General features: G+C 46.1%; 1 protein-coding gene across 3 annotated transcripts in view; it reads left to right on the forward strand.

Annotated features, from left to right (window-relative positions):
* The window catches only part of Kcnk2 (potassium two pore domain channel subfamily K member 2), a 166,870-nt gene that overhangs the window by 55,480 nt on the left and 93,764 nt on the right, over positions 1-17,626 (forward strand). For all 3 annotated transcript variants that reach the window (XM_055609260.1, XM_055609259.1, XM_055609261.1), the window contains exon 2: positions 1,461-1,771. In XM_055609260.1, coding sequence (XP_055465235.1) covers positions 1,461-1,771 — 311 coding nt within the window. The remainder of the gene's footprint in view (positions 1-1,460; positions 1,772-17,626) is intronic.

The following is a 17,626-nucleotide window of genomic DNA, read 5'->3' on the forward strand; positions in this document are numbered from 1 at the left end:
GTGAGGGCTGCTGCTGCTGCTGCTGCTGCTGCGGCTGGGGGCGGGGGCTGTGTCCTCACGTCCACTCTGGTTTCATCTCTTCAAAGTCAGGACATCCCGTGACCTTGGCTGCTTGAGGAGAGCCTGTCATCTGCCTTCATTTCCCGGCTCTCCTTCCTCTAGTGCAGCAGACAACTGCTGGGAAAGTGTCCTTCTGATGGGCAGCTGGAGACACACCTCAGGAGCTCACACCCCGCCGTGGAAGCCTCCATATTCACACAGTGTTAGGCACGAGGGCAGGCTGTGTGGAACTTGACGCTAAGACTGCCTCCCCCTTGAGTAATTTCGGGGGCTGCGGGGTGCAGTTCTATGGGGGGTTTGTTAACTGCCTATGGAAAAGTAAATTTTAGATTATGCTTTAATGAAACCTATATTGCATACACGGCAGTGATCCGGCGTATTTTGTAAGTGACGAGCCTCAAACCGATGACTCGTGCTGGTGTGTGTTCCCATCTTTCAGCCATTCTGTTAACCCACCTTAGCCCGTTCTTGCCTCTCCAAACAACTACTGTGTGGGGAATGGCTTGTTTTCCCTCTGTGGTGAGTGGCCACTGGACAGCTTTTGTATTTTCTAAAATGAAAGCCATTAATGATGATTTTGAAGAGTCGGGATAAATAATAGATGGAGCTGGAGTCACCTCACAGCATCTGGGAGCTCTAATGGCGCAATTAGCCTCATGCAGAGAGCGCAGACTCTTAAGGTGTAAGCAGTGTGCTGGCCTCTTCAGCCTTTGGCTGGCGAAGTGGAGGGACATTCTCACGTCTTGGCTGTGGTGGCTCAAGAGTTTGCAATACCCTTTGTGCTTTAAAGACGTAAGAGATCGCAAAACCAGGCTTCCTACTGTGTCCACTTTGGAAGAGGGACACCAGATATGAGTGGACCAAGTGCTTTGTTCCCACCAGAAAGTATGCACTATGTCTTGAACAGCGCTGGTTGCAATCCCTTCACTGCAAGAAATTGGAAAACGCAAACAGCAAACGCTCTTTATTCTGATTACTTGTAGTGGGAAGGTCTGATGTACAGAAGTTAGCCATGAGCCTTCCTCAGGAGCAAATACCTTCTCTACTACCATCAGTCTTTGGGAGCTCCAGGCATTTTCATTGACACGTACAATGGGCAGAAACAAATCTAGAAGTTAACAAGAAACCCCTTAGGCACTCCTTTATTTGTTTTGTTTTTGCCTTCTTGGTCTGACTCATTTTTTTCCCATTCACCTGCTGTCCAATGGCAGCAGAGGGCAGAAGCCCCACCCCCTTCCCTGAGCATATATATGGCTCTGCAAGTGACTAGGGAAGGGTGCTGGGCCAGGCTCCTCAGCTCCCGCTACCCTGCGCCCACCAGCCCTGGCTGACCCCCTAACAAAGCAGCTAGCCCCTTGCTTCCAGACTCCTCCCGCCTAACCCCAATTCTCTGTTGTCAGTGGCGGCCCCTGACTTGCTGGATCCCAAGTCTGCGGCTCAGAACTCCAAACCGAGGCTCTCGTTCTCTGCAAAACCCACCGTGCTCGCTTCCCGGGTGGAGAGTGACTCGGCCATTAATGTTATGAAATGGAAGACAGTCTCCACGATTTTCCTGGTGGTCGTGCTCTACCTGATCATCGGAGCCACGGTGTTCAAGGCACTGGAGCAGCCTCAGGAGATCTCCCAGAGGACCACCATTGTGATCCAGAAGCAGACCTTCATAGCCCAGCATGCCTGCGTCAACTCCACGGAGCTGGACGACCTCATCCAGGTAACGGCCTCAGAGACATGGGCTCTGTTTCTCCCTCAGGGGAAGAGCAGGCTAGGGCGCCAGGGTCCTCGGACCTCGTGGTCCTAAGAACATGGCCCTCTTTTCACCCTGTCTTCGTCTCCTCCATTGCCTCCCTCCTGCCATCTTACCCCCTTTCCCTTCAAATTTGCTCCCTTCCTGCTCTTTTAGGCTTCTTCCCTCTTTGTCTTTCTTTTCCCTATCTTAGAACTGACAGGGGCTCACTCTGCTGTAGGGCTCACTCCCCTCCTCATGACTGGGGAGGCCATGGCCCACGGGGAAGTGGAGCTCATTGCTCTGAGAAAGTAGGTAGAGGCCAAGGCCACCGCCGCTTAGGAAGACAGGCTGTGGAGGGACGTTCTTGGGGTAGACTCGTGACAACTCTGTGACCAAGTTGTCACCAGCTCTTTTCTGCCCTCTCAGTAGAGCTTCATCAAATGGTTCTTTCTTCTTCGAGTCACAACTACAGCCAGCTTACTAAAACACAGGAAAAACAACGTTTTGAAGAAAAAGCTTTCCAGTTTTAATTTAAAATAGCAGAACATCATCCTTACGGTGAGACATGTTTTAAGTATTAACCTCCAAATCATTTATGTCTGAGTTAGGCTTCTTAGACACAGCCATATTTTGGTAATAGGTTTCTTTGACATAAAACAAGAGTCTTGGGTGATAGGAAAAACTTTAAATTTTCCTACCAGGGGCCTGCTGGGTGTTGAAAGCATTCTTATCATGTGCATACTTATTTTCCTAGACAGCTTGCTTTTTCTTGCTTGGTCTAGCTCAAATTGGACTGAAAGTGATCCATGAGTCATCATTTGGGTGTGTTTTTCCTCATTTTGTGTCTGTGTTTTTATGTCATTTGAATGAGGCGGGACAGTAGATTTAGAGATCTGTTACTGGACTTAGTCCCATATTTTTGTAGGACCTTTACTGTAGTTTTATCTTGGGATGTCTACCCCTCTTATTCCCAGCCACACATGACGGACAGCGTGTGTTATCTGATCCCGATCCCCGCTGGGGGCCCACCACATTTAGGCATTTCTGCATTTCTCTCATTTAACTTAAATTTTGTTCCTTTTTGTTTCAGTTTTAAACTGACACAGACTTAAATTTTGAAAATGTTCTTCACACACCCACAGGCCGAGTCCTTTTTCACCTCTAGGTAATGGTGGCATCTCTACACTGATGGTCAAACAGCCAACTCAGTTACCCTTTCCCTGTAAGCTCATCTTCCCTTGTGCCACATAAGCCCATTGTTGAGATACTGCGAGTCTTTAAAACATGCCCCTTATTTCAGTTTTAGAAGCCATGCTTCTGGTTGTCTCAATGGAGACAGCTTGGCATGGTGCTTAAAGACTCAGCTCTGGCCTCAGATAGGGTATGTGTGAGCATCCTACCAAATCTTCTTCATGAGTAAGCAACTTTTCCCTTTAAGCCCTAAATGATCTCTCTGGCAGGAGACTTCCTATCCGGTAGGTGTGAAGAGAGTCAGGGCTGACTCACGAAAGCAGTGAGGGGCAGGAAAAGCGTCAGGCTTGTTCGCAACCATCGTTACCCTCCACAATCCCATGGGGTTGTGGCTGTTGGTTTGGGTAACGGCACCCCATAACTGGCTCACAGTGTGATTCCATAGGTAGGAAAAAGAACTGCACAGGTTGCCGGAGGAACCTCAGTGTGAAGTTGATATGATCTCAGCCACCTAGAACTCTCAAAACAACACGAAGGTCATGGCAGATAGGGACAATCTAGTGCTTTATTAATAAGCACGACTGATTGTCTTTGCTCTTTAAACATAGTTTTGTGTTCCATCATTTTCAGTGTAGAAATCGCCTGCTAGTTATTATCATGTCCTTATCTTTATAACTCAATTGTTTCAGTACATTTCCCCCTTTGAATATCTGTACTTTGGTACAAGAATCTAGTGTGAAACTTTAAGAATCAAGAACAGAGAAAAGGGAATGAGCCCATGGTCATTTAGGCCCACAAGTGGCTCTACTCAATGTAATAGCACAGCATCAGGGATTGGTAAATCAGACAGGGCAAATCCAGGCATCAGTAGGGTGAGGGTTCCAGTCTGTAGAGTCTGGCTGGCATCAGTGCCAAGTGGCTCTGCTCTCTAGGGAGATTTTCTCTTCTTGCAGTGGCAAGGAAGTGGGAGTGGGGGGTGGTTCTGTCCTGCTGCTTGTGAGATGGAGGTGGTCAGACGGTAGGTTAGTGTCCTGGGCCCCAGATTATTGCAAGTCATCTGGTTCCATGCTGTTTTTGTCAGGGTGGGATGAGAGAAACTGAGGAAGAGCAAGGCAGGGGGTAGCCAGAAATGCTTGAGCATCCTACCCTTTAACAAGATTGTTGAAGTGAGATAGAGACGCAGAGTGTCATGACAGATGCTATTTCTGGGACGGAGCAGGTACCTGCCTCTTTGGCATTTCAGGTAATGTGGTGTCACTACAGAAACATACAGGAAAACACTCTGAACTTTACACTCATAAATACTTCCAACATGCAGAATCCAACATGCAGCAACTCATGTAATTCTCCTGTGTGACCTGGTCATCTAGAAATGACTCAGTTTCTGTAGAAACTGAGTCAGGAGAGTGGTAAGCGGAGGAGCTGTTAACTGAACCCCACGTGGGCACTCATGAGTGCGTCCCTTCCTTCCTGTGTTCACCAAGCCTTAAAAACCCCTTAATGAACACCTTCTAGGAGGTGCTTTGACGACCTGTGCATTGTGGTGTAGGAAGAGTGACACCATCGTCTCCACACACACTGTGGTACACATTGCCTGTCTGTGTGTCCAACCTGCTGAGTGCGTCCTCGGGATCTGCACCTTCTCCCCAGGCAACCTCAGCAGTGTTGTCTGAAAACCACAGACCATTAGAAGCATGGTCATTAGACCATGGCTCACCTTCCGTCTGGCTAGCCCGGCGTTGGGGAATCAACATGGAGATTTAAAATAAGTGGCAAAATCTCTGACCGATGGATTAGTAACAAAGATATCTTATGGTGTGTCTGTCCTTTGTTTTCTGGTGGAAGCCCCACTCCCTGAGAGCTAGGGAAGGAAGCTATCCTTCCCTGGGAGGGGGTAAAGAGATCATCACACTTGTATGGTGGTATCTGCTGACCTCAGTCTAGATACTTGTTTTCTTCATGGGGACAGTACTGAATTATCTTTGCGTAATTCCTTCCTTGCTGTGCCCTCCTATCATGGGTATTTATTGACGGTCTTCAGTGGGTCCACTTCTGTGCTAGGTATTTAGCCAAATGGCGGGAGAGAACCCTGGTGCCTCTTAAGGCCCGCCCCCACATAGTCAAGTAGGGAGGATCACTTCAAATACAGTTACAGTAGAAATGCCTGCAGATGGGAGTTAGGGGTGCTAGGAATTGGAATTCTAATTAATCATTTCATGATGGTGGGAGAGACAGAAGAGGTAAAGGGAGGGTGTGTGAGGGGGAAGAAAAGGGGAACAGAGCGATAAGAGGCAGAGTTGCTGTCTGGACATGAGGCCGTGAGCAGGCTCTGCAGCATGGATCAGGCCCTGCCATTCTCCAGCAAGGAGGTTGGTTCTGTCATAGGTCTGTCCTCCTTCTGGAATGGACCCCTGCTGGGGACTTGGTTGTTTGTGAAAGGATACTAGGAGCTCCAGAGTGTGGACATATTAGCCTAAGATACGATTAACTCTGGACTTTTAAAATAAGTGGACATTCTTTTATAGTTGTTACATCAAAACTATATTAACTGTATGTCACATTTATTCACAAATGCTTCTTTGAATGTTTACCGTGTAAGGTATGCTCTGAAATAAAGGGGACGTAGAGGCGCTTGCCCGCTGGGAGCTTACGTTCTATTGGGGGGATGCAAGGAGTGAGGCTGGCAGGAGGGGTTCGTGTGTGTGTTATGAAATGTGCATCAGGTCATAGCTGACTGTCACTAATGCTGTGATTTTTGGGTGAGGAGACAAACGAGTGTCAGGCATGGAGTTTCAAAGGCCATAGCTGAGATGGGGTTCCTGGGGTGTCAGGAAACTGCCAGGGGTCTAAGGGAAACAGGAGAAGATGTTGTCAGGCAGGGTGTGGGGACTGCCTGGGTTTATTCCGGTTGCTGTGATAAATTATCATGACAGTGAGCCAATTAGGGGAGAAATGGTTTATTTTAGCTTCTAATTCCAGGTTGCTGTCTGTCGTAGAAGAAAGGTCATAGCCGCAGAGGCGGAAGCAGCTAGGCATTGCACACGTGCAGTCAAGAGCAGAATACAATAATGGCAGTCATGCCTGGGGCTCAGCTGCACTTCCCGGTCTTACACAGTCCGGTGTTGTTTCTCCCACCTCCACATTGGGCCTTCTCATGTCAGTATGGCAGACAGTCTCCCACAGACACACCCATAGGCTGATCTTGAGACTCTGTCATGGAGACTCTCTGTCCAGGCTATTCTCCCCTGTGTGAAGATGGCAATTAAAAGCTATCCATTGCAGGGGCCATGCCATGTCCAGCTTTGTAAGTGAAAATCATGCAATCTGTGTCTTTGCTTGCTCTGGAGCAAGCTGAGGGGCCTTAATGAGGGTGGTGGCAGTGGGAATCTACAGAGAGGATCGGATTCTGGTAGGTGTGGAAAGAGAGTGAGCTGGACCTCACAGCGACCGGTTAAGCAGTGCAAGGGAAAAAGAGTCAACTATACCCTGGCTATGTTTTTGTCCCATGGAATTAAAAGATGATGGCTCCGTTTCCCTCAAATGGGGAAGAGTGTGGGAAGTGCCAGGATGCTGAATGCTGTCCTGAGAGTGTAAGACAGGTTTCAGTTACTGAAAGTTTCTGAGGCACCAGATTACAGTGTTTACATAGCCAGTTATTGTAGAAAAACAATGTAAAACAGTGTAACACTCAAATAAAAACAGAACTCCACAACTGGAGAGGCTGGCTCTCAGATACCATTACCCTCCAACAGGGCCTTCCATAACACATTTCTGTTGTATATCCTGGTTGGAAATGTGTGTGTGAGCATGTTTGTCAGCCAAGGCTCCTACACACTGCTGGCCACACTTTCTTTCACAACACCAACCTCAGAGGAAGAGTCTGGGAGTCTCGCTGAGACCAATGCATACCTATAAGCCAAGATACAAAGGGATGCCGACCTCCCTGGAAGCTCTCAGACCCTGCTTATTCTGCTGCTTGCTTTTCTCAACTTGACCCCACAGAGAATCACTTAGGAAGATCCTCTCAGTGGGAGACTAAGTTGGGTAGGCCTATGGATGATTGTCTTAGTGGCCTTGATGGATGAAGGGAAACCCAGCCCGCCGGTCTCTAGGCAGGGAGCCCTGAGCTGATGAGTGGATAAATTAAGCGAGGTATTAGGTGCGAGTGACTCATCCTCGAAGCTCTTGCTGCGGTTGTCACTAAACACCTCAACCCTCTTGTTACTGTGATTTCCCCACAACGAGGGACTGTAACCTGGAACTAATTGTAAGCGGAATAAAACTTTTGTTCTCTAAATTATTATTTACTTATCAATTATTTTATTTTATATATGAGTGTTTTGTTTACATGTATGTATATGTATTCTATGTGTACAGTACCCATGAAGGCCAGAGGAGGGTGTCAGATTCTATGAAACTAGCCTTATTTTAGGGAATCTGCGTCACCCTAGGTCTCCAGCCCTTTGGGCTCCTATACACTTAAGGGTCCTTTAGAAGAAACAGTTAAGATGCATATCCCTAACCAAGGAGTGTCGGGAGGTATGTGAGAAAGGGAGATACTTTGTGTTGGCTCCTGACTGGGAAGGGATGGCTAGGTATGTGCAAAGCAGATGAAGAGCTAACAGAACATAGCAGGAAACTGTGCTAGTGGATGGCACTTATAGTGGCTTCATGACTGTCAGTCCAGCATGTGTGAGCACCCTGGTGTAGGAACTACTTGGATTCATTCTTACAGTGTAAACATCTTTTTATCCTTTTACCTCTGGACAAAATAACACTGTTCTGAAAACTATCTGAAGGTGTCCTCATTTCTTTGTGATGATTTTATTCATTTTGCTTAGCATTTGGACTAAAGTGTAGAAATATCAGACATAGTCTACAGAGTATCTGCAAACACCCTGTAAGGACATTCTGGTTTTTTGGCCTGGCTTCTGGAAAAGCGTATTCAAGCTCTGTGTGTGTAAGCCTTCTGGGGAGAGAACCCAGGAGCTCGGGTATGCTTGCCTGGTCTACTATGTGCCACAGCTGTCCCTCAAAGAGGCAGCGACACTACTGAAGGGGGGGGGGCAGAGCCACAGAGACCACTGTCAGCTTCCTCTCTCCTCGGGACTCTGTTCCTACTGCATCCGTCTCAAGTCCATTCACTCACAATGCCCCAGCTTTCAGGGTGAAAATATTAAAACATAAATAGCACTTTTTCTTGAGTATCAGAGAACAACTGAGATATTTCTATGTCTTATTTCTTAATGTACTTATGTTTTTTATTATCAAACATGACAGTAATTTCTCAGAAAATGAATTTACCTTTACAGAATAAAATATGGTGGTTACTTAGATAATAATGTTGAAGAGTTAGGAATGTACTGTGTGAGTGTTAGACATTGATAAAGCATCATAGAAACAGTCGTGGTTATAAAGACTGCCATGATAAAATAACCTTTTAGGAAGTAACTTGATTGGCGAATAGTTATTTTGGAATGAGAGAATTATTCTGCATGTATATTGTGACATATGTTAAATAGTTTTCATTGAGCTTAAAGTAAAACGCTTGGGAAGTTCCTCTAGCTGCTCTGAGTGAGGGCTGTTCAGTATGCGTCTTTATGATAATTATGTTAAGGGATCTAGGATTTACAGGTGTGCCGTCTGTTTGCATTCTGCCACCTGTTTACCTACCATTGTACACTTGTCCTCGTATTTGTAAAATGGAGACGTGGAGATAATAAGCCTTCCATTTCTGAAAGAGGCAAACTGGCCCTGAGCCACATCCTCCCAGTGGCCTGTCTCCGGGGCTTACCTCTCAGACTGTGATGCTGCACCCTTTGCCTGCTTCTTGTGCTGTGTGAGAATTACTTGAGTCACTCACAGAGGCTGAGTTTCACAGAGCTCTGGAGGTTTGGAGCATCATCTCAGTCTGCTGAGGTCCTTCCTGGCTGCCTGTAGCAGAGGACAGTGATAGCACATGTATGTGGGAGAGGGAGGGAGGGGGGAAGAGAGGGAGGGAGAGGAAAGGAGAGGGAGGGACAGAAAAGGAAAGGAAAAGAGGGGGACTCAAAGGTAGAAGAAAGCCAGAGAGAAACAGGAAGGGTTAGGTTTTCCTTGGGTACCACCAGAGGTCTGTGTGAACTTCCCTGTCTCTCCTATGGGTATTGCCCTCAGCCCCAAGGGCTGTCCTCTGCTCCCCTACTACCTTAGCAGTTAAGACTTCGTCTCTCATACAAGCACTCCTGGGTGCAGAGGCAGAGGGAAGCCAAATCAACAAATGTTCACTCCAAGATTAAGATTGCATTTTTTTAAACATATTATCGTGTATATTCTCTGTGGTTCGTCCACCAAACCGTATCATTTGGTGTGGTTTCCATTGTTGTCCTTCCATTTCAGATAGTAAACTGAGGCAGATAGCATTTAACGCTGGCCCTCCACCTCCAGCCTTCTTCATCTGGAGATGTTGATAGGACTTATGAACTTCTGTTCTGGAGACTCGGATGTTCCTTCCCCTAGGAGGTACCATTCATTTCTGCCTTCTTCATGCCTCAGGTCTCTTCCATCAGGCTGCAGAACAAAGAAGGTTTGTGAGCTGTACACTTAGGACATGCGTTCCTCATGTCAAGTTCTCGCTGACTGTAAACACAGAACACACTGTACAGAGCAGCTGGGCTCTCCTGTCTGTGCCAGCAAGGAGCAGTGTGCTAATGGGGGAATGGAGCAGGCGGGCAGGTCTGAAGGCAAATTTAAACTCATGGAGTACTGGGCAAGGAGTAAGGCCCCAGAGGGCATGGGGCATTCTAAAAGAGCTTGTGGTTAGGCCCTGGGTATGTGGAGGCAGAGCCAAATGGGGGGTAAGGGGAGGCCATGGCTTCAGGTGGGTTCTCACCTGGAAGGAAGAAGAGCCACAAGCACACAAAGATGAAAGTTCCCACCGGGATGAAAGAACTCTCTCTTCTTTACTTTCTAATGCTCACAAAGCAATATGAGTTCTTGTCCACAAGCTTGTAATAATGAGACCTTGTGCACAAGTTCTCCAAGACAAAATGTTAGCAATAGCTGCAGAGCTGGCTGTGACCTGCTTCAGCACAGAAACATGAGTGAGAGCGGCCACAGATAGGTGTGTGCACATGCTCCGAACACACACCATTTTTCATTTTATTTGCCTTTTCCCCAGCATAATGGGGCTGATTGTGGGATACTATAAAGCCTACTTTTATTTATCTAAATAAATAGGCTCCGACTGGGCCTTCGCACGTGATGAACACAGGTTTTACATTCCCAGCCTCCAAGTCTTGGGTTTACATATGACACTGTGAGGATTTCTGAGCTGCCCGACTTGCAACTGAGGGTCGCCAAAGACCAAGCGCCCTTCCCCGGAGGCTAGGTAGACGCTGAGCCGCATAGCAGCTGCTTCCAGCAGAGGCGGACTCTGGAGGGTCACAGTGCGAGCCGTTCGTTCTACTGACCACATACAGCCTTGGTAGTTGTGTAAGGAGCTGTACCTTGGAAGATTCTGAGGAGCTTGCGGTTTGAAGCAGGGCCACTCACCGGCCGGGAGCTCTTCACAGAGGCCAGGCTGGCTGCTGGGAGGCCTGTGAATCCACCTGCATCTGTGTCTGCAGCACAAGAATTATGAGCACACGTGACTCCTGGCTTTCCAGCGTGTGCTCTGGTGACCACACTCAGGGCCTCATGGTTCCAAGGCAAGCGATGTACCAACCAAGCTCCTAGATTCACATGCTCTCAGGGGTAGCACGGCCATAAACCGCATAATACATTTTTGAGGATTTATCTTAGCATGAGCACAAACCAGAGCAGGGATGTAGGGTTCCTTCAAAGAGGAAGCCCCCTCCTTAGGTCTGTGCCGAGTGCCACATCACCCCCAGTCAAGATCCTTGTCTGAACACTTGACCCTTGAAGTTTCATCAGCAAAGCAGTGTGAGTCACCAAGAGTTGGTTGGCTTAGCCCATGGGTGGTGATGCGGTTGGCCTGCTCCACATCCAGGCAGACTGGAGACATGATTTCACAGACGTGCGTGGAAAGGCAGGGCAGGCGTCTCCACAGATTCTGAAGAACTAAGCCACCGACTTTTTGCTCTTGTCAGGAGTTAGGAACATGTTCTTCTTTCTCCCCCACCCTCACACCCCTCGTGCATCCTGACCCCAACCCTGCCTTCACCCCTCTCCTCTGCCTCTTTCAACCTGTAAACAGCCAATTTGCTGGTGGCTAGCTCTCTGTTTTGTCAGTACATGCTCAAGAAAACTGTGTGTTTGTGTGTGTTGCTGTGTGCCCGTGTGTGTACGTTTCTGTGTGTGTTTACACGTGTGTCTGTGAGTAAATTTTTGTGTGTCTTGCTGTGTGCCTGTGTATGTACATACCACTGTATGTGAGCATGTGTTGGTAGCATCTGAAATTACTTTTTTTTTTTATTGTTTCTGGTATCATGCTGAATGCTTTGTTCTGGTTTCATTGCTGAATGAATTGAAGACCAAGACTAGCCTTGTGTTCCTTTCCGATAGCGTTATATTATAGATTGTGTCACAGGAATTTAAATGTGAAAATGTTGATTCCTGTGTGAGTGTGATCGGGGTTGTGAGATTACTGTTTGAGTCATTTAAAGTGACATGTAGAGTTTGGGTCAGGGGAAATAATTTTAATTTGCCCAAGGTGGTTGGCTCCACTGGCTCATTTGCATAAGTGGTGTACAAAGGAACTTAACCTGTGACAGTACAAAAGGAACCTCCTGGGGAATGAGTGACAGTTTCTTCTGGCCATCCAGCTGGGGTCTTCTGCTCCAACTCATGGGAGTGCCAATGACCCTACTCAAGTTGAATCTTGCATGCCCTACTGATCTGGTCCTTGGTTGTTGTAGTGTCTCTTGGTGATTTTAGCTGTCCTTCTAAGGACTGTGTTATATTTGGTTAAAACATGGCCAAGTGCTAATTAAAGTTGTGAGAAGAATTCCCAAAGAGGAGGAACCTGAGGTTAGTGCAGGTACAAGAGAGGGTTTTCTTTCCTTTTTCCTTTTATTCTCCTGTTGCATCCTCACCTCATGTGTGTGTGTGTGTGTGTGTGTGTGTGTGTGTGTGTGTGTACATGTGTATGCATGCGTGCACATGACATGTGTGCATACACACATACATGCATGTGTATGTGTTTGTCTGTCTGGTCATGGTACTTGCACATGTGGAGGTCAAAGCCTGCCCTCTCCCTCCACGATGCGTTTACAGGGATGGCATTCAGGGCATCGGGCGTGGTGGCCAGCGCCTCTCCCACTAGGCCAGCTCTTCAACCTCCTCCCCTTCCCCAAACCAACTGTTGTTTCTCCTCTCTCTGTAGTCTCACATTGCTGAACGCTTCTCCTCGGTGTGTTCATGGAGCCTAGATTTCTCTTCTACACTGCTGAAAAGATTGTGCAATAGAGTAGCCTGGCTTATTGGGTCTGAAATCTACTAGTCTCTTACCCAGGCAGGATGGAACTCTGCTGTCACTTATGGTTGTCTTTCCTTTGGCCTGTGAGAGTTTAGACATTTAATATAATATTGGGCATTCTGTGGTTTCAGAGGTCACACGGGTGTCTGTAGACTTTGATGTTTCTTCGTCTCAATTCTAATTGAAAATTTCACAGACAGGTGTTCGCACACACACCTCTCCCTCCAAATACATGTTTGCACTGAATGCACTGAGTGCATTTCCCCGTGTTGTCTTGTTGTCCCTTTCTAGTGCTGGGCACGGGACTCACGTGCACTGAAGTCACGTGTGCAGCTGCCATTGAGCCACACCGTTACCTTAACCACAGTGACCAGTCTCGGTCAGCTGACAGCCACGCGTACTTACATGATGTGGTCACTTGTCAGGTGGCAGGGTGTCTCTGCACGGCCACTCATCCTTTGCAGACTGGCTGCTCTCCCTGTGCCAGGTCACCTGCGCCTGTCCCTGGTTGGTGGACGAGCCTCTTCTACGCAGAATTGTCCTTTGCCCTGTGACCAGTCAGACTCCCAGCTGTTCAAAGCATCTGTGGTTTCACTGGGTTGTGCTTTAGGTTTTCTCCATAAAATCAGATTTCCTTACAATGCCTTGTGCTCTAAGGTGAACAGTTCTAGCTCACAGTCTGCAGAGGTGTGGAGCGGGGCCATTATTTTAAAGTCTGCTAAGTGCAGAAGTTTGTATTTCTTATTTTTTGAGATGCATCTAAGGAGTCAGAATTTCCTAGATGCTTATGTAAGTATAATGTATGGTAGTTCTTTGGCGGTGAGGGGAAGCCACCGGAAGTAGATCGATGCTTGGAACTTAGGTAGATACCCCATGCCCTCATGAGCACATGGATTGTATTAGAACGCATTGTAGGAAAAGCATCTTCATTCTCATGCTGTCTGTTTTTATGGTCCCAACATGGTTTCTGAGCTGCTTTGAACTTCTCCAGTGACACATATGTCCTTCCAATTTTTCTGAAGCTCTTGTGTAGGATTCATCAATAACTCATAACTGCTAAAAACAGACCATTTTCCTTTTGAGCAGATGAAAACATCTGTCCTGTTCTTTCAGATGAGGAGTGAGTTGAGGGTGTTCACTGACAGTAAAGCAAGTGTGCCTTTCCTTTGAGGTTGTGTGGTTTCGCTACCAAGTGCTGGCCCTAGGCAAGTGGATTCTGAGATTCACAAGAAAAGGTGCAGTCCTGTGCACCTATTCAGACATCTTGGTAATGGCACAGAGAGCAGACACCCTCCTTCTCCTTGAGAAGCTGCAGTCCTATTAACTCCGAATCCTCGCAGCAAGAGTCTTTGGTGTGGTGTATCCCAACACAGGGGAAGTGTGCTTGGGCTGCCCAAAAAAGATTTTCTAGCCCCACACACCAAGCGGACAAGAAAGAAAAACTTGAGTTATTAGATGCTCTAACATCTCTATATTTTTATTTTCCATTGATAGTAAAAGGTCTTGGAGAGTCTTTTCTTTTCTTCAAAATAGCCAGACAGAAGCTTGAAAACTGTGTTCAGTGATGGCGCCAGGTACTCTTAGAGCATCACTTCAGGGGGCCTTGACTTTGTTGGTGGTTTTAAAAACAAACAAACAAACAAACACAAAAACAAACACGTTTGAACTGTAGCAATTCACATTGAAATGGAGAGGCTCTGGGTATAATTCCAACTTCCTGTTTGCTGGAGGCTGGTGATGGTCTTTCAGGGCATCTGGTTATTCTGCTTCTCAAAAGGTGAGGTGGGGACCACTGTGTTCCTTTTCTCCCAAGTTATGCATAAGCTATCACCCGCACAGGCTAGAGGTAAGTGTGTCTGGCCATGGCTAAATAAAATTGTGTAGGTCAAAGGTACAATGAGTGGTTGCTCAAAGTGACATTCATACGAGATTGGGCATGTCTGGACAGTATGGCTGGCCATAGACCTTTGGTCTTGTATGAACATCATTCCTACAAAAAAGAAGGGGAGTGATTTGTATCATTGCTTTGTGAATCTAGATTATTTGGACATTTAAAGACACATTGAACATTCTGAATTCTCTTCCTAAACCCTTGTTCAACAATATTTTTGCATTTATGTATCATGTTCTGAGAGCAGATTAGCTGCAATAGAGACCTAAGGTAAGATGTTTGTTGCAACCATTTTCTTTTTCTTTTTTATTTTCTTTTTTTTAATTCTTTATTAATTACACTTTATTCACTTTGTATCCCCCCTGTGGTTCCCTCCCTCCTCCTGTCCCAATCCCTCCCTTCCTCCCCACTTTGCACGCATGCCCCTCCCCAAGTCCACTGATAGGGGAGGTCTTCTTTTCCTTCCTCCTGACCCTAGTCAATTAGGTTTCTTCAGGAGTGGCTGCATTGTCTTCTTCTGTGGCCTGGTAATGCTGCTTCCCCCTCAGGGGGAGGTAATTAAAGAGCAGGCCAATCAGTTCATGCCAGAGACAGTCCCTGTTCCTATTACACTGGAACCCACTTGGATACTGAACTGCCATGGGCTACATCTGTGCAGGGCTCTTAGGTTATCTCCATGCATAGTCCTTGGTTGGAGTATCAGTCTCAGGAAAGACCCCTGTGCTCAGATTTTTTTTGGTTCTGTTGCCCTCCTTGTGGAGCTCCTGTCCTCTCCAGATCTTAACTTTTTCCCACTTCTTTCATAAGATTCCCTGCACTCTGCCCAAAGGTTGCCCATAAGTCTCAGCATCTGCATTGATAGTCTGCAGGGCAGAGCTTTTCAGAGGTCCTCTGTGTCAGGTTCCTGACTTTTCCCTGTTTTCTCCTTCTTCTGATGTCCATCCTCTTTGCCTTTCTGGATAGGAACTGAACATTTTAGCAAGAGTCCTCCCTCTTGATTAGTTTCTTTAGGTGTACAGATTTTAGTAGGTTTATCCTATATTATATGTCTATATGAGTGAGTATATACCTTGTGCATCTTTCTGCTTTGGCATCTTCAACAAATGGTGCTTGTCTAATTGGATGTCTACATGTAGAAAAATGCAAGTAGATCCATACTTATCTCCCTGCACAAAACTAAAGTATAAGTGGATCAAAGACCTCAACATAAAACCAGACACACTAAACCGCTTAGAAGAAAAAGTGGGGAAGAGCCTTGAGCTCATTGGCCCAGGAGACAACTTCCTGAACAGAATACCAACAGCACAGGCTCTAAGAGCAACAATCAATAAAGGGGACCTCATAAAACTGAAAAGCATCTGTAAACAAAGGACACTATCATCAGAACAAAACAACAGCCTACAGATTGGGAAAGGATCTTCACCAACACTATATCTGACAGAGGACTAATATCCAGTATATATATAAAGAACTCAAGAAATTAAACAGCAAAAAATCAAGTAATCCAATTAAAAAATGGAGTACAGAGCTAAACAGAGAATTCTCAATAGAGGAATATCGAATGTCAGAGAAACACTTAAAGAAATGCTCAACCTCATTAGCCATCAGGGAAATGCAAATCAAAACGACCCTAAGATTTCACCCTACACCCATCAGAATGGCTAAGATTAAAAACTCAAGAGACAACACATGCTGGAGAGGTTGTGGAGAAAGGGGAACCCTTCTCCACTGCTGGTGGGAATGTAAACTTGTACAACCACTCTAGAAAGCAATCTGGTACTTTATTAGACAACTAGGAGTGACGCTTCCTCAAGATCCAGCCATACAACTTCTAGGCATATACCCAAAAGAGTCCCAAGTACACAATAAAGACATTTGCTCAACCATATTTGTCGCAACCTTATTTGTAATAGCCAGAACCTGGAAACAGCCCAGATGCCCCTCAGTGGAGGAATGGATGCACAAATTGTGGTACATCTACACAATGGAATATTACTCAGCAATAAAAAACAAGGAAATCATGAAATTTGCAGGTAAATGGTGGGATCTGCAACCATTTTCTTATCGAAATCAAGAAGGAAGATACACATTCATTCATTTACTCATTCACTCACTCATTCATTCATTCATTCATGGGGCAGGTCTGAGTTTTTGAAAGCTGTCTTGTAACCACAGAGTGGAATAGCTCAGAGTCAAAACTTGTGCCTGGGCGGCTGCTCTGTCACAAAAGAGCTTCTAAAGGTCAGCACATTACCACTGAGATGAGATGATTTCATGACCCACTCATGTCACGAAGACCAGACAGGGATAGGATGGTAGAGGAGGGCTTCCTTTGTGTAGGTCACCCTCTAAATACTTCCCTCCGGAGTATCATTGGAGAGGAGACTTGGCTGAGAAAGAGTGAGCTGTGTGGACATTTGTGGAGTGTCTCAGGTGGGCGTGGCCAGGCTGAGCCTGGGGCACCTTCGTCTTGTTCTAGGACCTGTTCACACATACTGCTGATGTGGTCAGGCCAGCATTTTAACCAGGGTGGCCTAGCAGATGAGGAGAGGGGACAGCCACAGCCCCGCATACCTCGGTCACCTTGGCTTGGGTTTAATGACAATGAAATTGAGCACGGAGATACTATCAGAGAAGAAGAGATGATTACATCATGATTGTGTCTGTTGAGCAAGTCTTGGCCAGTTTTGGATTGGATAGAATTAAACTAGAGATACTAGTTTTGTAATGAGCATTGGTTTTGTAAGAAATTTGAAGGACTGGGATGAGAGAGGCAGACAAGTTTTAAGTTAACAGGAGGTGAATAATGTTTCTGGAGGAGATACTGAGGTAATAGGAATATTTCTGGGAAAGAAAGTTCTGCTGAGGTCCATGTATTAGAGTCCCCTCTTCAGTTTTTATTTTCTCAGACTAAATTCCAACGTCTATTTGAGATAAATAATGTATCTAGGTTTTACTTTTAGTATACTATTACTTAAATTCCTGCAGGATGGACACTTCTGGGCTTGTTCCCACTGACACGCCAGCAAGGAGACTATCTTTAAGATATATAGACATCTCCTCTGTTGGGCATGCTCCAAATCCTCACCCCAGTATTCATTTCTGGAAGGTGTTTGATCGACTGTGACATTTACCTCTTTATTTGAGCAGGCCTAAAAATCCATTTCCTGAGGGTAATTTTAAATAATTTTGCTTAATTAATGCCATAAAGGATGTTATTTTGTAATAATGCTACCATTCCCGGGCCCGTTTTTCTGGGGCAGCTGTGAGGTACTGTTATGCTATTCTGTATAATTATTATTATTATTATTATTATTATTATTATTATTATTATTATTAT

Source organism: Psammomys obesus, unplaced genomic scaffold, assembly GCF_907164565.1.
Source record: "Psammomys obesus unplaced genomic scaffold, mPsaObe1.curated_primary_1811, whole genome shotgun sequence".
Lineage (NCBI taxonomy): Eukaryota > Metazoa > Chordata > Mammalia > Rodentia > Muridae > Psammomys > Psammomys obesus.